This window comes from Pyrgilauda ruficollis, unplaced genomic scaffold (genome assembly GCF_017590135.1).
Source record: "Pyrgilauda ruficollis isolate IOZ18807 unplaced genomic scaffold, ASM1759013v1 scaffold4, whole genome shotgun sequence".
NCBI lineage: Eukaryota > Metazoa > Chordata > Aves > Passeriformes > Passeridae > Pyrgilauda > Pyrgilauda ruficollis.
Genome location: NW_024525489.1, coordinates 14622545 through 14650476, shown reverse-complemented (window position 1 = coordinate 14650476; position 27932 = coordinate 14622545). Strand labels below are relative to the sequence as shown.

At 40.9% G+C, this 27932-nt stretch overlaps 1 protein-coding gene across 1 annotated transcript; it reads left to right on the top strand.

Moving 5' to 3' along the window:
* On the top strand, positions 1-27932 carry AHCTF1 (AT-hook containing transcription factor 1). The gene is made up of 25 exons (XM_041477105.1): positions 1-701; positions 4921-5047; positions 6187-6440; positions 9102-9121; positions 9940-10056; positions 10772-10856; positions 15193-15343; positions 16056-16188; positions 16276-16457; positions 16925-16986; positions 17817-17945; positions 19330-19420; positions 19507-19596; positions 19789-19929; positions 20688-20792; positions 21291-21384; positions 21678-21801; positions 21904-21960; positions 22660-22806; positions 23542-23729; positions 23904-24048; positions 24145-24276; positions 25459-25606; positions 25694-25841; positions 26355-27932. Exons 2-25 carry the CDS (start codon positions 4927-4929, stop codon positions 26560-26562), a joined length of 3072 nt encoding a protein of 1023 aa, XP_041333039.1. The 5' UTR covers positions 1-701; positions 4921-4926; the 3' UTR covers positions 26563-27932.

Below are 27932 nucleotides of genomic sequence, written 5' to 3'. Positions count from 1 at the left end.
GGGGCAGCGGCGCGGACAGGAGGAGGTGGCGGAGGTGGCGGCAACGGCGACCCCCGCCCGCCCGTCTGCCTTCGTTCCTCCCTTTCTTTCTTTCCCCCCCCCGTACCAGCGGGTACCGGGCGCTCCCGAGCCGCATAGGCCGGCACCGGCGCTGGCGCAGCGCGGGCCCGCGGGGGCCTCGGGCGGGCCCGGCCGCCCGTCCCTTATGTAAGTGACCCCCGGGCTGCGGCGCCGTGTCCGCCACACGTGCCCGGCCCCCGGCGGCGGGGGAGGCCCGGGCGGCGCGGCCTGGGCAGCGCACATGGGAGGCTCCGCAGCCGGGAGGCTCCGTCAGGCTGGGGGGCGTGGGAGATGCGGCGGCTGCCGCCAGGAGCTTTCCCTCCTGCCCGGCCACCCGCGCACGCCCTCTGTTTTCGCCCCTTCCGTCGTGTTTCTGGAGGGTTTTTCTTTACTTTTTTCTAATTCCTCCTTCCCCTCCCCCGCCGGGCTTCGGGGTTGTATTCCATGAGGAGGCGGGAAATGCGCTCCGTGCGTAGAGCGGCGATTGCGGGACGTGGGATGGGTGCAGTGGGGAGGCCACAGCTTTAGAAGGATCCAGTGCGATTTGTGGGGGTCTCTGGGTCTTTGCACGAAGCAAAGCATCACGAAGCAGAGTTGCTGCTGGCTTAAACAAAAGTGCTCGGTGCCTTTCTTAATAAACTGTGAGTCCACGTCTGGAGCTTCTGCCAATAGAATGCTTGGTGTCAGTCTTTGGGTCTAATGATTGCTTCCTGATCGTGTCTGGGGAAACTGGAGGAAACTGAGGGACCGGTTTGTGTCGGGATGGCTGCACCCCGTTTGGGGTATAGGGCTGAGCGTGGCCGTGCAGGTGCCTTTGCAGGGCCCATGGGTCTGGCTGGTTGTGTCAGCCTTGGCTGGCAGCTGTCCCATGCGCTTGGGCACTCAGCTCTGTATCTTGGGGAGGACAGCTCCTCATTCACGTGCTGCCTCAGCTCTCCTTCCTGCATGGATTTGCCTGGGATTATCTTTTTCAAGCGTGATCAAGCTTCTATGAATTTTACATCTTCTTAATAAGGTGTTGGACATAGTTTTGGAGGAGCAGTGGTGACAGGCCTTTCGTGGTGTGACGCTGGTTTGGTGGAGAGAATAGAATCCTTAAATTGGCAAGAGAGAGTCACCCTGTTGCATGGGTTGCAGGTGTTTCTGTAGTTGGTCTTGTCAGGTGGCTGGTTGTAAAAACCTGTTGGAGAATTAAATGTTCCAAATCCATCTGGATACAGCCTTGGGCAGCTTGCTCTAGGTGGTGGCTCCAGCAGTGTGTTTAGAAGAGGTGACTGTGTGTGATTCTGGCAGATCTTCCTCTTTGATGTGATTCTGGAATTTGTGCTGGGAAGGGCCAGCAGTGGGATGGCATACCAGTGTGGTATGCTGGAAATGTCTTCCAAAATACAGTAGTAGAACAAAGGAGCAAATACAGAGATGAGAGATGGCAGCAAGGTCTCTCTTTTGATGTCAGTGAAGTCAACATGTCCTGTCAAATCTTGTCTTCAGCTGTGACTGACCATATTTTTAGCTTTTTCTTCAGTGAGCCCATAACATTGTTGGCCTTTTAAACTGATTTTTGTGGAATGCAATCAGTCAAAACTCACATCTCAGAACTCTGACTTAGCTATGTGTAATTCTGCTTGAACACACAATTTCTCTTTCTCTTTCTTTTCCCTTCCTCCCTCCTCCCCACTCCTAAACTTTTTAATCCAAAAATTTATGACATTTTTGTCTTTGGAAATAGTTCATGGTGCTTGGAAGTCAGAAGTTCCTAGGGTGAAAAAGAATGGTCATTTTGGCACACAGACTGCATTGCTATAGGATACAGCTGGGAGGTTGAATTCTGGCTTATTCCTGAAAATTGAGTAAGCATGTGACATTTTACCCTAATCTGATTTCTAACAGAAGTAAGAATGTGATTGTAGTTATTGTTTCAGAGAGCTGAAATGCAGTTGCTGTTGGATATATCTCTTAAAGGTGAAAGACTTCTTGCCTTTAATCTATGTCTAAGTGTTTCCCCTCTGTTTTGATTTCCTAGCAGTTCTTGGTTTAACTGAGCGAAATGATGCAAGGATAGCATCCTTATAGAGAGAGCAGTATATATTGTTCATAATTGATTATAGAATTTATCAACCTTGTTCCATGGCTGATTTCTGAAAACAAGAAGAGGTGTTTAAAATGGTCATTGCCTTACTGGAGCTAAACTGAGCATGCCTGATGCTCTAGTATTTTCATTTTCTACAAAAATGGTTTAGGTCTTGGAGTTCTACTTATTTGATGGTTCTTACTGGTGTTTGTGGATGGATTTTTTTAATGTTGTGTGCAGGAGTAAGCTGTGTTAACATACGAGCTTTCTATCAGGGAAGAATTCTTTTTGGGATAGTGAGGAGCTTGTTTTTTAAACTCAGATCTCCCCAGTAGAGGATGTTTGAATTTGATTTCCAGTTTAGCCACGCGAGGTTCTGTGCTCTTGGCACAGCAGGTGGGCAGTGTCTCAGGCAGGACCACTCAGGGTGACTCATGGAGTGCACACAGCTGAGAAGTTTCCTTGCATGCTCTTACCTGCCCTACTGCAAGATATTTGTTCACTCTTTTCTTAAAACTGTCTTGTTATTATTGTGGTATATGGTATTAATAATCATATACTTGCCACACAGACATCTCCATTCTTATTTACAAAAAAAGGAAAAAAAAATTATTTGCTCCAATAATTCTGGAATTTTGTGCTCTTTTCTAAAATTCCTTAGTAAATGTTGTCAGAGTCAGTGCTCTGTCAGGCTGGAGAGATGGGCTGACAGGAACCTTATGTAGTTTAACAAGGGAAAGTGCCAAGTCCTGCACTGGGGAGGAACCACCCCAGGCACCAGTGTGTGCGGGGGCCTGCCCAGCTGGAAAGCAGCTTGACAGAAAAGGCCCTGGGACACCCAGTTGGCCATGAGCTGTCACTGTGCCCCTGCAGCAAAGAAGGCTGATGGTATCTTGCCTGGGCTCATGGGGAAGAACCTTTGCCAGCAGGTGAAGGGAGGTGATCTTTTCTCTAGTACTGCACTGCTGAGGCCTCAGCTGGAATGCTGTGTCAGGTCTAGGCTCACCAGACTCTCAAGATGGGGGATGAAGGTACTGGAGAGAGTGCAGCGAAGGGCCACAGTGATGGTTAGAGGACACTGGAGAAACTCTTCTCTGAGAAAAGGCTGGGAGACTGGGACTGTACAGCCTGGAGAAGAGAAGGCTCAGGGGTTCTCATCAGTGCACGTAAATACCTGAATGGAGGGTGTAAAGCAGATGGAGCCAGGAACATTCCAGTGGTGCCCAGTGACAGGAACACAAGCACACGCTGAAACATTTCAGAGATGCTGTTCATCAACCAGATGTGTCTGAATTAGTAAGTTACTCCTAAAATATGCCCACTAAATTGCAACTAAAGTAAGCAAGAATGCTGGTCAAATTGTGGGGCCTTTTACTCTCTGGAGTCCCTGGATACAGTGCAGAAGTTGTCGCTTGAAACTGATGGCATGTACCAAAAGAGAAACTCAGCAAAACTACTGCAAGTGAGTTGTCCCACTTGGAACCTGATCTGTGCTAGTAGTGAATGCTGGCAGAGTGGTCAGGCTGGCTGGCTGGCTGCAGTACTGGCTTTGCCATCAGCAACATTTTTGTCAAAATGTTGACTTGTGCTTAGTGCAGGACCCTGACTTACCCTTCCTGTGCTTCACGTGCTCATTGAGTCCTGCTGGCAGCAGGTACGGGAGCACAACCCAGCACTAGTGACCTGTGTATAACATCTTGAGATGTCATGACGAAAGCAGTACTGTTTGAACAAGACAGTTGAATTTGTCTTGTCTGTCAGAGGCCTTTTCTGTAAGCCAGATGACTTGCAAGACATAGATACCTAAAGTAATTTGTATTTCCATGCATATGGATAATCTCATATTTAGCCACCTGTTTAATCCAGTAAATTAGTTCAGCTCTTCAGTTTCTCTAGAAAAAAAAAAATTGTCTTGACATACTGAAATGTGAACTCTTGTGGAGCACCTGTATGAGCATGAAACTGTCTGAGAGGCGTAGAAATTTTTTCTCTAATACTGCAGAGATGCAATAAGGAAAGCCAATAGGAAGGAAGGGACTGGAATAAGAAATATAAGGATTTCAGCAGAGAAAAAGAACAATATTTTGAACTGTTGTGTTATGTTCACCTCTTAAGTGTATGTAAAAATACTTCTAATTGATGAGCTGTGAAAGTCAGTATTGCTTGAAAGTATTACCAGTATGTTTTTTGGAAGAATTTGAGGATGCATTTGGTCAAGAACGTTGTATTCTTGAATGTCAAAAATAAGCATGCAGAAAGTAAAGAAGACATGACTGATCTGTGACATCTACTAGAAGAAAATTGACAAAAAATAATAATGTATTAAATCAAGGGAAAGGGCAGAGAGTTGTAAGAGGTACAACTAGAAGCTTTTTAAAATACGTTTTTTCTGAGATCATATCTTGCTAACCTGTATGAGTAAGCTTGAACTTGCTGTGTTGTTCTCTTCCCTGTTATTTATGTTGTGTATCCCTCTGTGTCACTTTTTGTTGATCTCATAGGCATCAGAAAAGCTCAAGATTCTCCTTTTGCTCTGCTGTGAGATGAAAAACTGTCCCAAGTGCCATTTCTTTTGAGCAAAAAAGAGCTACAAATGATGCATGGGAGATTTGTCACTGCATACTGATGAAGCTTGGGTCAGTCTCAAAGATATTTATGGCTGACATGAGTCTCTTTGCCTTTTTTTCTTTATTATGGGAGAGATTGGTCAATGCATACTGATGAAGCTTGGGTCTCAAAGATATTTATGGCTGACATGAGTCTCTTTGCCTTTTTTTCTTTATATCCAGTGAAGAATGCGAGACCTAACGGCTCAGGTAACGAGCAGTCTGCTGCAGTTTCCAGAGGTGACTGTTGAGGCACTTGGGGAAGATGAGATCACCCTAGACTCTGCACTGTGTGGGAAGTTTTCTGGAGGTGAGCATTTTCCTTTAAACTTGGATTTGATATGAAGTTGTTATTGCCTGAAGCACAGGATCATGGCATCAGGTTGTTCTGTTAAGTCAAATGCATCAGGTTCTGATAGTGCTAAGAGGATATTTTAGCAATTAGAAGCATTGAAAGTGCCACAGCCTGCTCCAGTCCTGTGCTATTTAAATAATACAGCTGACCATGCCCTCCTCAGTTCTGAATGAAATAGAAGGCAATTTTCAAGGAAGAAAGTGTTGTTTTGGGATGTATTCTTTTTACCAGCTCAAGCTCTATGTCCATCATAACATCGCATGCCTATGAAATAGTTACAGAGACACAATATGCTCCTTTTTCTTCTCTAGTCTAAATAAAAAATGGAAAGAGGGGCAGGTCTGTTAAGTGCTGCCCATGTATTTCCAAGGTATTTAATAGGATGCAATTGAGGACCCAGTGAGAGCTGCTGACAACAGATTAGGCAGTTGACTTTCTAGGTGATCTGAAGGTAGAGCTGGATGCCTGTCTGGATGTCTGGGCTGCTGTTAAGACCAGGTAGAATCTTACCTGCCTGACTGTAGTTGTAGTAATGGAGCTCATCCTTCCTTTGAGCTTGAAGTTCCTCAGTAAAGGAGCAAGTGTTAAACTCTTGAGTGAAACACCACTTGTTAAATTCTTTCTGGGATCAGCACATATAAAAGTTGGAATTACACATGCAGTGCCCATGTTAAGATGATTCCCTGCCCAAATCCCTTCCCAGAGGAGGCGTGTGTCAAGCAAAATTCTTAAACTGGAACTGAATTGGTTTAGATGGGCTGTATTTGAAGTATGCTTTGAGACTTGTATTCCTGTACATATTTAGGTGTTTTATTAGCAAAACCAGGCTGAGTATGGTGTACAGAGTAGAGCTTAGTCTACTGTAATCTTTATCCCAAAGAGTCAGTGTTCTTGAGTGCAGGAATGACAAGTACAAATGCAAAAGAACTGTGTTACTAATTTTAAGAAGTTCTGATTGAGGATTGGAATGGGCAATTTAAGAGAATTGTGGCCTTCCTTCCTTTGGTGCATGAGATGGGAAGGCCCAGTGCCAGTGCTGTTGTTTCAGTTCTTGTGCTGGGTGTTTGTTGAGTGCTGTTCGTGTTGCCTTGCAGGCAGAAGCGGCCTGGCGTGGCTGGCGTGCGGGCCCCAGCTGGAGGTGGTGAACTCGGTGAGCGGAGAGCGGCTCTCTGCGTATCGCTTCAGCGGAGTGAACGAGCAGCCTCCCACCGTCCGCGTGGTGAAGGAGTTCTCTTGGCAGAAGAGGACTGGACTCCTGGTTGGGTTGGAGGAAACAGAGGGAAGCGTTCTCTGTCTGTACGACCTTGGGATCTCAAGAGTGGTTAAAGCAGTTGTTCTTCCAGGAAGGGTACGTATCTTTTTGGGGAAATGAAGGTTTTGTGTTGTTTGGTGCTGCATAGTCTTGTTTCAGGAAAAGCTCTTGTGAATCTCTTTGTATGACTTAACCTTTTTATATTGCATTAACATACTGTCACTTCAGATTATCCAGTCAAGAGAGCCTTGGTGTAGAATCTTGGACTTAGCAGTTGCATTATCTTTTGAGTTTACTGATAGTAAAAAAAAACATTGTAAAGCACATACTGATGAAATTCTCCACTTAAAAAAAAAGGCATTGAAAACCTTTCTTTTTTGTCAGAGCAAAAATGAAAACCCCACTTAAATTGTCTGTAATATACCTTTTCTAAATGGCTAATTTCTGTCAGAAATACTGTCCTTAAAGTATCTCTGACTCCCATCATTTTGCTATTAATGACTTTGACACATGCCCATCAATCTCAGACTAGGAAGCAGGTGATGTGGGAACAGAACAGATTTTTCTGTTAACTTACGATTGGAAAAAGATTTTAGTGAATTGTCTGTCAGATAGTTGGCAGATTTACTTTCAGTCTGCAGTCCTTGAGTCTCTGCTTGTTGAATATAGTGCTCGTGTAGATGGGATACACTGGTGTAATGTTGATAATTTTTTCTGCTTTCTGTAACCCTTGAATTCAAATGATGTTGTGTCCCTTTGTCTTATTAACACAACGGAAGCAAGAATCAGATTAAGTTATCAGAACATCAAGATTCACTGTGTTTTTATCATCTTAGAATCTGCAACAAGTGAATACTTATTTACTACTGAGTTTTACCTAACTTTATTTGGTTTGACTTGCTAGAGTACAGGTCAAAGTCTTGATAGTAGTAGTAAGCATTTGTGTTAATTTCTAAAGATACAAGTCATATCAGTGTTCCAGTGTGTTGTTTTGCTATCTGCTTGAGTTGTAGATGGAAAGGCAGGCTGTGTGCTAACATGAACTTAAAATAAGTACATTATGTTTTGGTAAGTGATGTTGGTGGTTAGGTTTTATTTCTTCTATCTAAGTAAGCTAGGAAAAGCAAAGGTTAAGAACTAAGGATTATGTTGCATGTTGAATCAGTAGCTGTGGAAGTGTTTTGAAATAGTAGCTAGTTCCAACAATCAGTCATATTACAGTTGTTATATACCACAAAAACTGATTCAGGACAGAGATGAAGCCCTGCAGGAAAGGGTTGTTGGATGATGAAGGGTAGGAACTTTGAAATAAAGCCAAAGTTGCTCTGGAAGTTTTGCTCTTATGCCCTGAAAGCTCATGAATACAAGTATGTTTGGTCTGTTCTTGTGCTGTATTTCCTATGTCTTTCGTATTGCATTCAGTCAGCATAGTGAGGACACAGGTATTGCTAATTGGAGTCTTAGCTTTCAGGCTGCGAGTGGGAGTAAGGGTAAGCAAAAACTAGTGGATAAAACCTGCACTTGACTGCTGACAATATGTTTTGAATTCTTTCAGAAACATATATTTGCATATTATGTAATGTATAGTTAGTGGGGGATTGATTTGCATGAATGTTTCTCTGATTTTCAGATTGATTATTTTTAAAGGTAAAATGTCAGTCTTTTCTTAACATCACTTTCTGCAGTTTGGTCATTACTCTTTTAAACCTTTAATGAGCACTGTGTTTTCAGGACTATTTTCTCAACAGGTATAAATTCTGTGGACAGCTAAGTTGTACAGTTTAACTTAGAGCAGCTCTGCTCCAAGGTGTCAGGTTGTTAGTGTATTAATATAGGGTATTTATTGTGACTGTGTGAATGCTTTTTAGTGTGAGAGTGGATGTTGAGTCGTTCAGAGAATAAAGAAATCAGTTAAAGAACCCAACCTCAGGAGCTTAGAAAGAATTTTGGCATAATGTCTTTGCATGTGTCTGTGAGTGTCTCTTGATGCCCTCTTGATAGGTGTATGAAATGCAGCAGGAGACTGAAAATGTTGATGAGTATAATTTGAATTGGATTCTGAATTAAAAACATGAAGTACATTGAATTGGTTTATAACAGTTGCATGTTTTAGAACTGTTGCGTGGTATTTTCCCAAATTTTCCTGGTTTGTATGAGGCAGAAGGGCGGCATTCAGATTCAGTGAGCTGAGAAAAGTTTTCTTTGTTCTTTCCCAGAATGAGTTGGCAAAGCACTAGGAGAATAGGAAAAAGCAGCGCATAGCATAGTGGAAAAATATGTCATTTCAGGAGCTTCTACGTGGAAAATTGAAGTAACCAGGGAACATTTTTGGAAGCATATGCAAAACAAGTAAAGATTCATTTGGAGCCAGTTGTACAATGAAAAAAATAACTTGAAAAGAACTCACAAGCAACACTTCTACCTTGGCTAGTTGCGCAGCAAGATGTGTTCTGTATTTCCTCCTCGGTCACCAGCACTTGGAACGCAAGAACCTGAGTAATCAAAATACTTTCATTAGTCCTCAGAGCAGTAGAGAGGATTAAAAATTTAATTTGAATCATAAGAAATCTGAAAGAAAACCAAGTTTCCTAAATAACTAAAGATACTTCTAAGATTGGATTTCTTGTGTTCAAGGTGAATTGTGAAGCAGGTGGCCAGGCAGTGCAGTCATAAGCAAGTGCTTGATACAGGAGAGAAGAAAACCTCAGAGGGCCTATGAGTTTGGATGTTTTCCCCCACTTCTGGGGGTAATGGAATATGAAGAGTTTGAAGAGGGAGTAAGTAGTCCTTTCCACTTGGTTGCACTTGGAATTGCAGGGGTCTCAATTTTTTGCTTCAGGAAGTCATGCAGTAGGGATGTGATAGAGCTGATTTTTATAAGTCTGTTCTGTCCAGTCGTGTTTTGTGAACCCAGGTAATGTGTGTGTTTTCGTGAAAGATTTTAAAATTATTCAGAACCAGTTACTGCAATTAGGGCGTCCACTGAAAGGCTTCACTGTGTGAATAATGTGATTTTGGTGATAATATTCTTTAAAGTGTCCATGATGGATCTAGTGAGATGTGATAATTCAACAGTTGAACTGTGCCTGAAAACCGATTCTTTCCTATTTTTCAGCCTTGATGGAAATTGGTGGTCCCAGACCAGGATGCATATGTGAATGAAAGTTTGTTTGAAAGATTTGGAGATCAGAATAAGAGTTTCATACATTTATAAGCAATAGTGAAATTTATAGGTGATTTGAAATCTGCCACTTGAAATATGTGACCTCATTCAGATAGGTGTTACTTAAGGAAATCTACAGTTCCTCACCAGAAACTATGTATGTGTTGTGGATGCATAAATAGACAGTGGACACACAATTAGATGCAAAGAAAAGACTGTGAAGGTGCAATTGAAATTCAGAAGTTGGCAAGACAAATCCTTAAGAAGTAGTGGTTTGTCAGTCATCAGTTGTTTTAAATGGAAGTATGACCATCTGTACTTTGAGGATAGGCATGCAAGCTGCTTTTTTCCCGGAAGATGCTTCTACCCTTCTACAAACAGCCAGAGCCAGCAGGCTCTCCTTTTTTCTGTGTTTTTCTTTTAAACCTGTAGGCACCACTCCCAGCTTGAAGGAGGAAGAATTCCTGTCTATGCAGTTACTTTTCAAGAGCCTGAGAATGATCCCCGCAATTGTTGCTACTTGTGGGCTGTTCAGTCTACACAACAAAGGTGAATAAAATCCTGCCATAAGTCGCTGTTTCTTAAATATTTGTTCACATTCGGTTGATATCTGTGTATTCATTTTGTTTCTTTAACTCTGCAGGAAATTAAAAGTGTTAAGCTTACAGTGCAATTTTTTCAGGATTTTACATTTGCAAAGAGAGGTTGACTCTTTCCTACCTTGTGCAAGAAGGCAAAGGAAACAGTGGCTATGTTTTTGTGCTTGCAGTCTCAAATGATTTCCCTTGTTTCTTGATGACTGCTTCAAGATTTGTTTGGTATTCCCACTATGATATTCAATACCTTTTAAAGTGGTTTAGGCTGCAGATGCAGAACAGTAAACATCATCAGTAAGCTACTTAATCAGCACAGCTGTTCTTAGACTGGCAGTCTTCTTAAGTTCAACTTAAAAGCAGTTTTCATGGAGAATGCTTTACTGTGAAAAGCTATTTCCAGCAATTCAGGAATTTTTTCCTCCATGTTGCATATTAGAGCTTTCTAAACAAAGACATAGTTAGCATTTGCCCCTGAAGCCGTTAATGTCAAAATTTCCTCCTTTCTGTTTTAATGGCTAATGTGACCAATTACCATGTTTTGGGAAGCAGTGTTTATCTTTTCAGCAAGAGCATGCTCTTAAGTTAGTTTCAGCCTAGATCTAATAAAATGATAATGAGGATTGTAAAGCAGCTTTGTAATCCAATTTTCTCATTTATACCTTTTTCAGTGAAGGTGATGTTGTGAGTTTACATCTGTTGCAGTTAGCATTTGGTGACAGGAAACGCCTGACATCAGGACAAGTCATGTATGAGGTAAGACAGGCTTGTATGTGAGAAGATGAAAAAATAGTAATTTTGTCTACGTAAGGATCAGTTAAGTTGACCAGATTCATATTTACCATGAAAGATCAGTGAGACTTAAGAAAAAAGTCTTTTGATGAGTCTTTCTAGGGATTCTTTTGTCCATACTTTTCAAAACAAGTCATAGAATCCTGCAATGGTTTTGGTTGGAAGACCTTAAATATCATCTATTCCAATCCCCTGCCATGAGGATGGATGCCACCCACTAGATCAGTTTGCTCAGGGCCCCACCTACCCCAGCCTTGAACACTTCCAGGAATGGGACATCTGTAGCATCTCTGGGCTGCCTGACCTCCACATCCTCACCACTCTCACAGTAAAAAATTTCTTCCTAACATCTAATCTAAATCTCTCCTGTTTTAGTTGAAAACCCCCTTCTCCTTTGTCCTATCACTATCTGCCCTTGTAAAATGTCAGTCTCCCTCTTTTTAAGCTCCCTTTATGTGCTGAAAGGCTGCACTGAGGTCTACCAGGATGGATTTGGACTTCTGGGCTGTGTGTGCATATTGCTTCCTGTTCACCAGAACCCCCACGTCCTTCTTGGCACGGCTGCTCTCAAGTCACTTTTCCCAGTCTGTAGTCATGTCTGGGATTGCCCCATTCCAGGTGCAGCACCTTGCACTTGGACTTGCTGACCTTCATGTCATGAGATTCCCATTGGCCCCCCTTTCAGCCTTTTCCAGATCCTTCTGGATGACATCCCGGCCTTTTGTATTGTCAGCTACACCTTTCAGCCTTGTGTCATCTGCTAACTTGCTTAAGGTGCACTTGATCTCACTGTTTGTGTCACTGATGAAGATATTGAAGAGCACCAGTCCCCACACAGGTTTCTGAGGGACACACTCAACATCAGTCTATGCCTGGAGGTAGACTGTTTCCCACAACTCTCTGGCTTGGTCCTTCCAACCAATTCCTTATCCACTGAGTAGTCCACCCCTCAAACCTGCCTGTCTTCAATTTAGAGATAGTGATATCGTGAGGGATTGTGTCAAAGACCTTGTAGAAGTCTAGGTAAATGACATTGGTCAGTTTTCCCTCGTCAAGTGTTTCAGTCACTCCATTGTAGAAGATGACCAGATTGGTCAGACACACTCTGTCCATGCTGAAGCCATACAATTTTATACTTCAGTGTAATGAGTTCCACCTAGATTCATCTGCAAGGAGTCCTTACACATCTGATTCCTGAAGAGGAAATGGCTGTTAGAAATGAAATTACTTCTTTAAATGTCACATGAATGGCATGTAGGAGGAGAAGACAGGGCTTTGAGTAGCTTTGTGTTACCAAACTGTAGATTTGAGGAAGCTTCTGTCTGTCTCCCTTTCTTACAATATGGTCATATATTTTTCTTTATACATTTCTGATCTCTGTTTTATAATCTTGTTTTTCTCTTAAACTCTGTCAGCCTGACTTCAGATACACCTACAAAAATACCTACAATGTCTCTTCAGCATTGATTCTGAAACTCAGTAGCTGTAAAGATGATTCTTATTTTAAGTTTTGGATGGGTTGTCTCTGAAATCTACTCTTCAAGCCAGCAAAAGATGTACATACAATGTATAGTGGTATGATTTGGTCAGAAAGGTCTCCATAAATTTTTAGAACTGGTTCCAGAGATGCTGTGGTGTAGAACAGATAAAATATAGAGGAGGTATTATTAGGTCTCAGATAATCTAACAGAGACAAGAGGCACCTCTGTAATGTTTAATTCTATTCAGCAGTATGCATGAAACTCTACCAAGATCTTTTTGATGGGAAAGTAATCTTAATTCACAGCAAGTCTCCTCCTATTTGACACTTGCCCTTGTATATTCTCAGTAGTACAAAACGAAATTGAGGTAATCCTTGGATTGTGGTTCAAAGATTTTTTTATAGGGACTTTGAGTTCTGAATTTTTTGAATGAGTTTGAATTTTATGCTTTTTTCCTTTTGTCTGTAGGAAAGGGCCTTCCTGCTTTGGAAGTATTGCTTTTGAACAGATAAAGGTTAGGTGTTGGGAGGAGGTGGTGTTTCTTTAAAATACATCATCTGTCATGGTGATGAAGTAGAAATACCTTCAAGTGGTTCAACATGTCTGAATATGCATGTCATATCTTCCTGTGCAGTTTTTAAGTGACAAAAACATACAGTGCTCTAGAGGAGCAGAACACCTCGTTTGCTTGTGGTTTTTTGGTGTTTGGTTTTGGGTTTTTTTAAGGATTTTCACTGCAGTTCACTCTGCATCTTGTATTGCTCTAAGCACTTTTACAGGTTGATAGGAGAAAGTTTCTTTAATCTTCTCAAGATTTGCTTTTGAATTTCAGTTTTGTTTTATCCTCTTAAATATCCTCTTTTGTTTTATCCTCTTAAAATAAATTTTTAGCTATGTCTTAGCAGTGACAAGGACAATACCTTTTACTGTGTGCTGCATTGGGAAAAAACAGTTGGCTCTATTTCCCTCATGGCTACTACTTTTTTCCATTTGAACAATTTAATGTTAAAATGTGATACCTTTAACTATTTGGCAGTTATTTGTCTCGGTTGTCTTTTCTGAAGATATGACAAATATCAGTTTATACCTCAGAGAGTTGAAATGTTTAATCAGTCTTTAAAAATGGATTTACTAGAAATTCCAGTTGACACTCTTAAAAAAAAAAAAGCACACAAAGTGATAAAAAATGTTACTGTGTTTGTGACCTGAAAAACCTGTGGTGTAGTTAAAGTAAGACTTGGACCCTACAGACTATATAACCAGTAGTACATTCACAGGCACGTTGAAAGATTATGACAAGAACCAGTCTTAGAAGGCTGTTGAAGAGAGCTGAACATCTGCACCCTCTGAGGAGGAAAGACAGGTTCTTCAGTTGGCTTACAGATAAACCACTTCTTTCATGCTGAGACCTGATAGCATCTACTTCCAAAAATCCCCACAAAACACTTCTTAATCCCTTCGCAAAGGATGCATCACGATAGGATCTGTGCTCACCAGTGGACACTGAAGTGTTGTATTACTTCTAGTGGTCACAGATTGGTCAGTATGACATGATGGCTCTCTGCCTGCACGACTGAATCAAGCTTCTTGTCGGTCTTCAATGACATAAAATTTAAGAATTGTTCCCATTTTCCAGGCCAAGCTTGAGTAGAAAAGGAGAAATTAGTCTACTGCTGCTCCTTGTTCACTGAGTAGTAGTCACAGGAGCTTAAAACACTAGTCTGCTTACATCAGTGCTGTACATCCCAGTAATCAGACTTGAGGCTATGAAACAATGCATCTTTGACTTGATATTTTGGTAAAAGTCACAAATGGAACTTTTGCAACATGTGGCACTGTGTTTTTATAAACGTGTCAGACTTGAGTCTCTGTTGCCTTCAAGGCTGGTTTACATCTGCTCAAGTAAGAAAACTGAAAGATACGCTTCAATTAGACTTCCAAAGACCTCTTTTAGATGAGATGATCTCAGCAGCTGCTGTATCTTGCAGATCAGTTCATCCTCCTGGAGCATTCCTTACCTTTGTTCTGCACAAGGCTTGAGTACAATCTCTGTGTTCATGGCAGAGTCTGACCAGTGCAACTCCTTTGAACACTGTCCTGTTTAACTGGTCTGGAACGTCATTTCTTAATATCTTCTATGTGCTAGAGTTCCTAAACTTAGATTTGCTTGCCCCAGTATGGAAAACTTAAAATATGCAGCTTGGGTTAGGAAGTTATCTTTGGCAGGACCTATTTGGTATTACTTTCTCCTTCCCTTCTGCACTGAATTTATGTGGGAGTGGCTCTTCATATAGGAATGAAAGCTGAAATTTCTAGTAATAAAAATAAATGCTGGACAGGTTTGTGGAATTTTAGTGCTTTATCTTGTGGAACTGTCTTTTGGAATGGTGAAGTTCTTGTTCAGGACATCATCTCTGTTAAAACTGGTTTTAGTTATTAGTTGTCCTACAATGAAGATGAGGTTCTTTGCTTAGGCTTCATGTTAGTTTTTCAAAGATAAGGTTTTGATTTTTCTTATCTGTCCTGCATATATCTGTTACTTCCAAAATTCCTTAATAAAATGGCATGAACTGTGCATACTTCAGAGCAAAGTTTTGCTAAGGAGATGCTAATATTTGAAAATGTGCAAAGCCTTTTCAGCCAGTATCTGTTAAAATTTGACACTTCATTCTCTTGAATGTCAGATGTAGTTTTTATTTGCTATCAGAAATAAGTTCATTAGAAATAAACAATACAATATGCATGTTACATTCGCTATATGCATTCTTTCTTAGTGAATCTAATTACCCTTTTTTTTTTTTTTTTCTTCCCCCGCCTAGGGTTTGGAATACTGTGATGAAAGGTACAGTTTAGATCTCAGTGGTGGAATCTTTCCCTTGAGAGGGCAGACCAGCAATACTAAATTACTCAGCTGTCAGACCATAGAAAAATTTCGCAACCATGCTGACAGAGAGGACAGCGTTAATGAAGGTTTGTTCTGATGTCCCTGCTTGGTTATTCTGAACTACATGGCTTGGAAATCTAAGCAATGAATGCTGTTCTGTACCCACAATCTTAAAGTCTTAAATATTTGTCTAACTGACCTTGTTGGGCTTACTAAAAAAACCTGTGTACTTAAGTTATGTGAGGCTTCCTATCCCACTGAACATCATTCTTTAAGGGAAAAAATAGTTTTTATTTTATGTTTGCTGGGATGCTAGAGGAGTGTATGGGGTCATCAGTATAAGGCTGGTCAGTCAGTTTGTTCTGCCAGTTGTCTGCATTGCACGGTAAGATCATTCTGTCTGTTGCTTAGGAATGTTACCTGAATTGTTTTTTCCTGATCAAACCTCTGGCTGCATCCATTTAGCACCTGGTCACTAATGGTGTTCCCAGGGCTCAGGACTGTAGCCAGTTCTATTTGATACCTTTTTTTGATTATCTGGATGAACACCTTGGTGAGCTAATAATTGTGTATTTGGTTTGTTTTGGAACCAATACAATTTGAACAAGAAAAAGAGACAGTATGATTAAAACCTATCAGATGGATGTTTGCTACTCTGTATATTGTTTTTATCATTCTTAATAAAGTGTTGTGTTTCATGAGTGAAATAACAGAATTAAGCCAAAATAGAAAGTGATGTTTTGAAAACAGCAAATATCTCATTTTCTACAACAAGAAACAATGTCTTGTCTTTGACAGTAATCTCTCCTGACACCAGTGTATCAATCTTCAGTTGGCAAGTAAATACCTATGGTCAGGGAAAACCATCTACTTATTTGGGAGTGTTTGACATCAATCGCTGGTATCACGCTCAAATGCCAGACTCACTGAGGTAGGTTTTAATCAAGTGGTTTTCAATATCCCTACAAAGGGTTCATTTGAAAATTGCTGTTGAGCTTATGCACTTGCTCTCTTTAAGGCCAGAAGAATTGCTTCATGATTGCCCCTATTTTGCACTGTGGTCGCTGGATCCTGTAATAAGCATGACTTCTCCAAACCTCATTTTGGATATTCTGGTACACGAGCGTAGTCTAAGTCGGGGGGTTCCTCCTTCTTATCCACCACCTGAACAGTTTTTTAATCCAAGCACCTATAATTTTGGTAGGTATTTCACTGCTTTTCATCTGAATAGAGGCAAGCTTTGGTGGAGGTCGAATGCCAGTGGTTCTTGTTCATTGTTTGTCACACAAAAACCAAACCAACCAAAGCCCCACAAACCTTCTCCAGCCTGGGTACCTAGGTAGCTGACAAGGTACTTAGTCTTGTGAGACATATCTGACAGGCAGCTGAGTTTTGGGTTTTGGGGCTTCTGTGTAACATAGCCTGGGATGGGGTGATGGTCACAGAATGAAATGCCTTTGAGCTGAGACCCAAAGCACAGCAGCTGGGTAGCACTCAAGCTTAAGTTTCCAGAGAGAGAGAGTAACTCCTTTTTATGGGACGTGTGTAAGCGATGTGATGAAGGAAAGGGGAGGTGCTGGAGGTTTGTCTTTGCAGAGAGCACTATTTAAAAAGCATAGAGTGGTGATGAGGTAACAAGGTCTGTCAAATGTTCCTTGTTTCTGCAGATGTGACATGCTTGCTCAACTCGGGAGTTGTTCACATGACTTGCACCGGCTTCCAGAAGGAGGTGACTTTTTTTACTGTATTGAGAGGGTGTCAAGAGATGAACCTTTTCTAACTTTTCCCTTGCAGTGCTTTGAGTGTCAGAGACCTCCTGATGCTCACACTGCCCACCCACATGCATAGCTGCAGTCATAGCCTGCCAGTTTCATGCACATGGCACTGCTCTGGGGAGGCATGAGCAGGGATTGAATGGCTAGAAAGGAATTGCAGCACTGCTGTAGTAGGAAGGATGAGTTGGTGGAAGTAAAGTGTTTACTTCTTTGTATAGTGTGGAGTTAGGGTTTTAATCCCTGATGAACTTGAGACAGGAGGACAGCATGGAGAAAGGGAAAAGTGATTTAACTGTTGAGGAAGAAATGCATGTTTTTTTTCTCTCAGCCTTGACCAAATTGTAATTTCTGAGCCACTGCACAGTTTAGGACAAGCCCTTTCAAATTAAATTCCTGCTCACTAAATATTCCCTTATAAATAATCTTCCTCACGAATGAGCCTAGAGTCTTTCAAAGAGTGATTTCTAGTTTTATCTAGTTTTAAATTCTATGGAATGTATTTTGTGTCAATGTTCAGGGAAAAGCAAGGCCGGTGTATTGACAGAGAGGCTGGAAAATACTTTCTTGCCTTCAGCATTGGCATTGCACGGATTTTTTCTTCTATAGGATGGTTTTTTTAGAAAATCAGACTGTTAGTGTGCTGCTGTCTTTATGACTCTACATAGCAATGCTTGCCAAAATTGCTAACCTAATGCCCGCTGCTACTAATGCAGCTTTCTGGCAGTCTAAGTGATCTTAGTGATTGAATGCTGTCTTAACCTGTGTGTTTTGATTGATGTTTCAGACCCTGAAGTTTTTGAAGAAATCTGGTCCTTTAATAAGTGAAGCCATTCGTGACAGCTACACTCGGTGTCTTGTAGCTGGCTTGCTGTCTCCAAGACTGGTTGATGTCCAGCCATCCAGTCTGAGTCAGGTGAGTGTACACTGGGGAATCCAGGGGGAAATACATCCATCTTCTCTGAAGGCTGTAGAGGCTACAAGACATGACCATCTGAGTTTTTCTTGCAAGCTGCTCTGAGAAGCAGGTGTTGATATTATTTAGGAGAAATGATAATATTCTTAGATCCAAACTCTGATTTTCACCAGGAAGAACCCTCTTGGCAAGCTGCCCCAGCCCACAGAATACTTATTTTACAAGCCTGATGTTGGCTCTTACATTCTGATTAGATGTTCTGATGTCAGTCTGGTTGGGAAGTAACTTGGGAAAGCAAGAAATTTTATGACATTTCCTGAATTGTGACTATATTGTTCAGAGACTTTTTATGCATTTGAGCAGGGATTGCTTTTGGATGCTAGAAAGAAATTTCAGAATTAGGTCAAGAAGCTTGGTTTTGAATTTTTTTGGCACCCTAAGCATATTTAGCATGTTTCTTTATACGAAACCAGATTTCAGAAACAGATGCTTTCAAATGACAGAATGTGTAGAAATGTCTTTGAACGTAATAATTTAACTTAGAAAGCAAACATATTTTTGAATATGTTTTAGAAAAAAGAGAGCCAAGGAAAAAAAAGAAAAATGTCAAATTATATGCAGGATCATTTCACCTGAAAGAAATGTCTGAGCTTGAATAATCTGAAAGAAATGTCTGGGCTTGAATAAGCTGCTACATTCTTTTCCATGTCTGTGCATGCCTGTGCATTATCCTTCTCAAGGACTGCCATGGCATTAGAATACAGTAATCGAACAGGCTGAAATTCAGCGTATTAGAACTGAAATGTTTCACTTCTCTATGGTACTTTAACAAATTGTAACTTAATGTTTTGGCTGTCAAAGCTGCTTCCTGTCTTGCTTGTCCCAGGAGCTGCTTGGCCTCAGCAGCTTCACTGTTTCCATGCAAACACAGTGGTGGTTTGGTGTTTGCTCTGTCCCCTCCACGTGTTTCTGATGGCAAAGGGGTGTGCCCAAAGTGCATAATGGGTATTAGCAGAGGATGTTCCTGAAAATAGTTAATTGGGATTCAGTAAATGAAGACTGAAAGGCCGAGGCACAGAAATAGAGATGGAAACTAGCCTGAGTGAAGTTGAAATGTCAGAGGAAAATGTTCCTGTGTTCCTCAAACCAGCAAGCAGTCCAGCCAGTGACTAGAATTAAGAAAGAGTCAAGAATATGGAATTAGTTGCATTTGCAGCTGCTGTCTGAATGGGTATCGAGTTCGAAGCAAACTTCTGTCAGAGGCTCAGGTAGTGTCTGATTCAGAGCTATTCCACAGGTCACCGAGAGAAACTCCAGTGTTTGTCAAGGTGAGACTTAGAGGGAAAGTCTGAGGTTGTGATTTGCTTTTGTCTGTTCTGTTCAGGAGGAGCAGTTAGAAGCAGTGTTGTCAGCTGCTGTGCAGACGGGTTCTTTAGAACTTCTGACGGGATGCATTAAACACTGGACTTGTGAAGGTAATGCTGCTTCCATTGTTTTTGTGTTGTGTCTGTTTTGGTTAGAAGTTGTGGCTTCATGTCCTTTTTGTTTTCTGTTTTTAAAGAGCAGCCAAGTTCTGCTGTAAATTTACGGTTTGTTCTTGAGTGGACGTGGAACAAAGTGATCTGTACAAAAGATGAACTGGACCAAATATGTGAGTAGTGGTGTGGTGGTTTTTGACACCACCACCTGCATTCTTTGTAAAGGATCTTCTTCACTAATCTGCCAGTGTATGCTGCTGGTTCTTTAAGTGGTTCTTTATGTCTCTTGTGGTTGTTGAAGTGTTTAAGTGTGGAAGTGTGCAGTTGCTCTGCTGAGTGATGATTTAATATTTCTCCTTGACCAGGTGTTCCGCTGTTTGACGGCTCCTGCAACTTCATTGACCCGCAGACATTACAGTCCCTTCAGCACTGCCAGCTGCTGCTGAGCAACCTCAGCACAGTCCTGAACTGTTTCCTGACAGAAGCCCGAGAGCTGACTGAGAAAGGTTGGTGAGAGCACTGCTAGGCCTTTGGTCTGATTGTTAAGATTTGGAAGGGTGCTTGGGTTGTAACAGGAGCAGTTGTTGTTTTGGATGGCTGGGGAGATTTGGGTTGAGCTGGGAGGAGAGGCTTAAATCTGAGAAGCTGGGACTTTGATTTAAGCTGCTTTGAGTACAGGGGAGCAGATTGTTGTGGAGTTCATGAGGCTGGGTAGGGGAGGCTGCGCTGGTTCAGCACTGAGCTGAGTAAGAACCTGGGCGGCATTTACAGCACCTGAGTGTGGTAATGCTGAGAAGTGTTCCTAAGTGTTAGCTAGCAATTGATAGTTGTGTGCAGATTGCTGGGAAATACAATGGAAGCTGAAATGTGTAACGTGTAAGGGAAGTTCCTTGAGTTCTTTTGGCTTCTGATTTTATAAATTGTTGTTGGCATATTGAGGGAAAAAGAGGACTATAATCAGAAAACGATTTGATTTTTAGAGACGATCATGGAAAACAAACATTGTCTTCCTGAGTATATCTAATAGATAAGGCTTTATTTTTCAATTTTCATCTTTAGTGATTCTGTTTCTTTTAGTGATTGGGGATTTTTTTTGGCGGGGTGAATGGTGGTTTTTTCCTTCAAATTCATAAGTGATCCAGAGGGATAACTACAAAGACAGGTTTCTACTGTGTTTGTTCATACTTTCTATTTGCTCTGCAAAGGGAGTTCTGTAAAATGAAAGGAATTTCAATACTCAAATAATGTTTTGCCTTTTTTTCAGGTTTTTCAGACTTGGCAAATAAGCAGATGGTAACCAACCTCATTTTTTTGTATGCACAAGTGGTGATCTGGTTCTGTCGATCCAGTCTCCTTCCCGAGGGTTTAGGTAAGCGGAACCTGTAGTACCAGTACACTTGTTTTGATAGTAAAAGCAGTACCTGCATGTTTTGAACCTTTGATTTATTGCTCAAGGTGAAAGTACAAGTTGGAAATGCTCTTAATTGAGACACCATATGCATTCCATTTTCAGCTTTAGTCATTTTACAGATGCTCACATGTTCATGATGTGAGCATCTGTAAATGTGAAAATCATTCCCTTTGAGAGTTGTTTATTTAGGAGTAGTCTTGAGCTTACCCTGCATGCTCTGAATGCTGCATCAACGAAAAACATGAAGCTGATCTTGAGACAAGAAGTGGTTGTTGTTTTGCAGTTTGCAGCAGTAGTGGTTTTGTCTTAGTTCTCCTTTAGCAAAGGCAGAAACAGGATTGGATTCTTTGAGAGTTGGAGGCTTCTTGAGGTTGTGTGGTTTCTGTGTGTCTAGACCAAAGTTTTAGTTGAAAAACATGGTCTTAAGTTAACTTGCTTTTACTTTATCACCTGTAGATGATCACATGCATTTGTCCAGACTTTTCTACAATTACCCTTTGATTCAGAGCTACTATACGGGTCACCGAGAGAAACTCGAGCGCTTATCAAGGTAAGACTCAGAGGAATTCTCTAGAAAGCTGCCACTGTTAGACTGTGTGAGAGTGGTTATTTTTGCAGTTAAAACCCTTTGTCTGCCTTCCTTGGCATTACACATAACAGAGCAAGAAAGCAAGCCTGGAACCCAAAATGCAGCTCTTCTCTTGGGTTTGTGCTTTGGACTCCTTAATTAAGAAGTTCATTGTGAGCTAAGGACCATCATTCCTCTGACTCCGAAATCTGTGACACTGAGAGGCTGGAATGAGTGTTTTACACTGTGCAAGCCCTTGTTCCCTTTTGTTGCAGAGGCAAATGGGATTCTGATTGCTTGATGATTGATGGAATGGTTTCCCAGTTGGGAGAGGAAGTGGAGAAGTTGTGGCAGAGGGATGAAGGCGGCACTGGGAAATACCCACCTGTTAGTTTACATGTGAGTGTTCTGTTCACTGCAAACCCCAGCAGCAGCAGTCCCCTAAAGCCATTGATTGCGAAAGACAGGAGCATTAGAAAACCTTTTAATCTTTCATTTCAGGCACTGCTGGATCTCTATTTGCTAGAAAGCATTGATGAAAGCGACAAACATGCAATTGTATCCTTTCCAGAATCTGTTATCTCTTCTTCAGTCTGTGCACATAAAAGTTTTTACATGTTTGTCACCTGTGTGTGCTTAACAACAATTTTAAATTTATGCCATAAACACAGTGTGAGTGAACACGTTTAGAATAGAATTAAGTCCTAGACAGAAGCATTGCTTAATTTCTTTCTAGATTGGAATTTTTCTGATTTAATTTTTAATTGTTTTGTTCCAAAGTCTCTTCCAATTTGAGAAAACATGTTCTCTAAGTTGTATTCAAGATAAAAACCTTGTTTAGTTGTACTCAAATTTTAACACAGTTACTAATTTTTTAAGACACTCTGATATATAGCAATAGAGTGCTTATTAGAGTGGTGCCCTAAAATGTATTGTTTCACAGCAAAAGGGTTTGTAACTTTGGTTTTCCAGTTGCTAATTTTTGCCAAAATAATTTGTTTCGCAGCCCAGCTAGCAGTGATTGCCTTCCAGAAATCCACAAGTGTTTCTTTCTGGAAGTATATTCAGGATACAGTTCTGTGATTAGGACCTGACTATTGATATAATGGGTTGTAATAGTTTAAAATGGCAAGATCAGTAACTTGGGATGTTCTGCTTTCTACTATTTTCATGTTCTTATTTCATTGTTTTGCTAAATGTAATGTGATACAACTTTTTACTCTTAGTGATTTATTCACCTTAATTAGATATTCTCAGACAATTTACTTGCTGCTGGATATCATCCATTCTTTTCCAGATAAAACAGAAACTTTACTTGTTTCCTTTCTAACTGCCTTTGCTATCCCTTGGGGTCTTGTTAAGCTGATTCAAGGGTTTTGGCTCCTAGATCACAATGATTATGAAGTAAGTATGAAACAGTTGAGTTAAACACATATTGCACTGCAGAAGCTATAACCACTAAAAATATTTTTAAAAATTGTTACTTAAGTGCTGTTGGAACATAAGAAACTTTTTTGTAACACTGGTCTGACATCTTCAGCAACAAGTTATGATTTGAAATTTTGCTTTAACTACTTTGACAGAAATTTATTAAAACAATGACATAATCAACATAATGCTTAATGTTTGAATTTTCAAAGCAATCTCTGTTTCAGGAGGTTTTTAGCAGACTGGTTGGGCACTATTTCTAAAAGAATATTTTGGGTACTTGAAGCATGGAAACTGTTATGGTAGCAGGAACATTTGAGACAAAAGACTTCAGGAGTGACTTTTCAACCTGTTCTTCCTAATGCTTTAGGTTGTTCTTTACCTGTCACTATACAAATAGAATCAATTTGATTGTCTAGTAACTTATTATTTAGTAATGTATTTATTAAAAGGGATGTTTGTACATAGAGTTTTGTGAACTTAGAACGATCTGAATTGCTCCTCTTAACACATCACATTTGTATGGTTGATTTTTTTTCCCTGCAAATACTGAAGAATTTTTACTGATGTGTCCTGGATCAAGTATTTAATTATTTAGATATCTAAGTTTGTCTAGCCCATGTCCAGCCTTGCTGCAGAAAGTTTTGACTTTTTGTTGCATGGGGGTTGTGTGTGTATCCATGGTAATGAAGCTGCTCTCAACTTGTGCAGAATTCCCTGGCCCTGCTCTTCCATCCAGCTACAATCAAGACTGTGTCATGGCAACACATGAGGATAATTCAGTCCCTCATGTGCCAGGGAGAGCACAGGCGAGCCCTCAGGTACCTGCAGATGATGAAGCCATCGATGTCCAGCAGCAGTGAAGTGCGGCTCTTCCTCACCGTGTTGTTGTCCAATAGGTAAGGAAATCTCCCACTGTTTTGGCATTCACATATTGGGAAATGTGGAGAACTGATGACACAAATGGGGCTCCCCTCCATTTCCTTTGAGTTTTGAATTAATACCGTCACTGTGGGGCATCTTTTTGGCTTTGGCGTTCCCATTCCTTTCCATTTCCTAAACCTTAACTGCAGGTGCATGGTGGAGGCTTGGGGTCTGTTGCAGCAGCACACCACGAAGTTAAACATAGAAGAGCTGCTCAAGCACATGTATGAAATCTGTCAGGAGATGGGGCTGATGGAGGATTTGCTGAAGCTGCCCTTCACAGACACAGAAAAAGTGAGTTTGGAGAAGAAACAAAAAAATCTTAATTGTCTCTTTGGCAAGAGAAGAGGCAGAATCATCACCAATGTTTGAAACGTGTTATTCTCACAGGAGTGTTTGGAGAAGTTTTTACAGACCAAATCTGGTGTTCAGAATCATGAATTCCTCCTAGTCCACCATCTGCAGCGTGCCAACTACATCCCAGCACTCCAGCTGAATCAGTCCATGAAGGCCAATCTGATGGTAAGGGTAGCAGTCCTGCTGAGTATTCAAGTGTCTGTCATGGTGACTGATCACTTTTGACAGTCCTAAAGAAAAATCTTGCTTTGTCTTTTATACCATTCTTTGAAAGACTAGGAATAAGTTCCTACATGTCGAGTTACAACTGAACCTAAAAGGTGGCTGAAATAATTTTACTACTGCAAACTGCCATGTGAAGTTTAAAATTAAATGTTCAGTGGTTGCCTCCACTGAAAGTTTGTTTGTATCTCATGAAAAAATAGGTATCTTTTCTACCATCCCATCTTTTCATTCAGATCCTGAGATCCTGCTGTTATATATGGTTTAGCTAGGGAAGGTATTTGTGTCAGTTTTTTCTGTGAAATAAAGAGTGTGTTGTATGTCCCATCTCGTATCTTGCTTTTACCTCAGAGCAGTCTGGATGCTCAACAGGTCAAATACGTGTAGTGGGGTTTAGTTGTAGTTTTGGGTTATTTTGTCAAATTATAGCGCAGGCTCTGTGATTCCAGTAGTTTAATGCTGGCAATTTTATGACATAAATTCTAACCTATGTTTCTCAAAATATCCAGATGAAATTTTGCATGATATGAACTTCTATTAGGGATCTGTGATGCATGTGTTGTCTTTTGAAAGTGTATTTTTCCAGTAAATCAAACTTAAAAGGTAGTCTTGGAAGGTTTAAGTGTGTGAAAACTGTATGTGAAAACTGTACATGAAAACTGTATGTGAAAACTGTTCCAGACAGGTGTGTGTAGGTAGGTTTTCTTAACTTGTTTTAATTTTCCCATCATTTTGTCCAACATAATTTGCAGTTGCCCTGTGTATTCAGTAATCTTAGATATCTTTATTTCATGACAACCAGGGGAAAGCCTGTTCTTCCACAAGCCATTTGAAAATTGCAGGTGTTATGAAGTATGCAAGAATAAGGCTCTGCAAAGCGCCAGAGTCCTTTTAAGTAGGAGTTTTATGTTCTGCTTTTATTCCAGTCTTCCTTGCACTTATCCAGAACTACCAGGTGAATTTGGTGCGTGCTCCTGGGTGGAACTTGCTGTGGTTCTGTGCAGTGGATTTGTTCTCCTTTGTCTGTAGAGCAAATTTAGGCCTTAGTTGGAAAGAGCAGAGACAGTTCTGTGCAATGAACTTCTGGTGAATTGTTAACTTCTTGCTTTACACGTCCTTTGTCAGAACGATCGTGATCCTCGCTTGAGAGAGAGAGCAGTTGCCAGAAATTCTCTGTTAGACCAATATGGCAAGATCCTTCCCACAGTTCAGAGGAAGCTGGCAGTAGAGAGAGCCAAGCCGTACCGTTTGCCTTCATCGGTCCTAAGAGAAGGTAATTTTAGAGAAGGGAAATAGGATGTGCAGCCGGCCACCACTTGGATTACACAAGGCTGATACTTTTCCATCTTGTGCTTTACAGTCCCAAGGCCAAAGCCATTATCGACAGCAACAAGGCAGGCTAATGCAGGAAATGTGCATACGAGAACAAGTTTAATCACTAAAGTACTATCCAGATTTAAAGAAGCATGGCTAGGAAACAAGACAACCAATTTCTCAGAGTATAATAAGTAAGCAGCCTTTTTACAAAGTTTAGCCTTGTTCTATGTGTTTGAGGGGAGACAGAAAAAGGAGGAGAGAAATCTCTTTATGTTAGTTTCTTGATGGGAAGGTACATATGAACACAGTTATGTTTTGCTTTTTTGCACATAAAATATACAACGTTTGAGACACAGTCATAAATAACATTTGGAGAAACATATTTTTCTGCTATATTTTTCTGCTTTTTAGGCTTTTTTAATCTTATTTTGGCAAATACATATATTTACATTATGAGAAATGTGCTTACAAAGTTTGACAGCTGAAACTAAAGCTTTGACTACCACCAAGCTCTTGGTGTACGGACTTTGACAGACGAACAAAAAGAAGTGCCTGTCACTTCCACGTGGGCCTAATGTATCACCCCAGCAGTGAGGATTCACTCGTATTTCTTGTTCACTGAGTGTTCGTGTTGTCAGCATCACAGCATGTTTTTTTTTCATTTATTTATTCATGTTCCTAGTTTAAAATGAGTATTTTAACAGGTTGCTGGATTTGGTGGTTCGTCCTGTTCCTTCCCGCTCTGTGGCACAGGATGAGAGCTGGCAGTCCCCGTGCAGAGCTTCTACATCCAGCCCCCTGGGATCAAACACACATTGCTCCAGCTCCCAAAACAGTCTGCCAAGAGCATCAGAGCAGAATGTACTGGAAACTGCTCCTGTGGTCAAGGTTTGTATTTTAAGAAGTCAGTAGCAACCAACCAAACCAGAAGCTTGTGGGCTTTGTTTAAAAGGAAACCCCTGGGTTCAAATTGTGAGGTATTTTTAGCATGCATGTAGTTATTGTATACACAGTCCTTTTCGAAGCAGTAAAATGGGAACAGAGGGAAAGTTTAGTTTTCACTTAATTGGAGTGGTTACCTTGTCCCACAGCTTTGAGAAATACTCTTGTTTTTATTGCATGGAACAAAGTTCAACCTGGACTTTTCAACCTGCCTAAAGATGCAATTTGTGGCTTAACCGTGTCATTATTTAAGTGCCAAGTAGTTTTGTGCAGTTTTATGTGCATTTCTACAATCAAGAACAGTGCTTCAAACTCTTAATCCAGTCACATGAATGACAACTGAGCAATGTCAGTCTCTGTCAAGATTCAGTGATGACTCTCTGCTGCAGTTTTGCTTATCAGTTGTTTGTGTTAAGCTGTATTTCCAGTCACTGCCATCAAACTGTTACCATAAGGCAGTAACACCTGACATGGCCCCTTGCTGCTGATCTTTTTGCCTTTGCCTACCTGAATGAAATCACTGCCATCTCCCTAAATTATAACCTTTTTCTTGTTATGAAATATCATCTGTACTACTGAACTAGCTTCATCCTTCTCCTTTTTAACTCTTTCAATACTGCAAAACATTTCTGAGCCAGGAAGACCTGAACACTGCTACATGAAGCTATGTAGGTATGTTTACAGCACGATCCCCTCATCTTGTGTGCAGACTGATTAATTAGTGCAGAAATAAGCTGTGGCTGTTGCCCTGTTGACTGGTCTCTGGAATACAGTAATTGAAAATGCTGCCTTGTAGAATAATGGTTTGTGCCTTTTAAAAGAGCAGTGTAGAAATTGCAAAAATTACTGGGATAGGAGAGAACATTGTAGACAACAAGATGCTATATTCTTGTTTCTTCGGGAAATTTGAAAAGTAACCTTTCTTTTGTCACAACTGAAGCTTTAAGCATTCCCATTTAAGCACTGGGGACCAATTGTACTTCACCCTGTCAGAGGCAGTGGGGCACTCTGGCTGTGGAGCAGTGCCGAGGATACTGCAATGTTATGGGCACTGCTGGCTGTGTACACACCTTGTGCTGGAAAACTGCTCCTGGTCATGGCAGTGACAAATGGTCAATTCTGAACAGAAATATCAGAAACAGAGCATGTGAACTGCACACAGGGACTGCTCTGGTCCCTGTGCCTCAAGTACATAAACTTGCAGCTGTAAGGTAGTACAGAATGTGTACATATGTTTCACATTCAGGGGTGAGTGGAAGGGAAAAACAGCTTTTCAGTGTCTTTAATTTCTTCTAGCTCAGTGTGAAATTACTGTTTGCTACTGAATAAAAGCATTAACA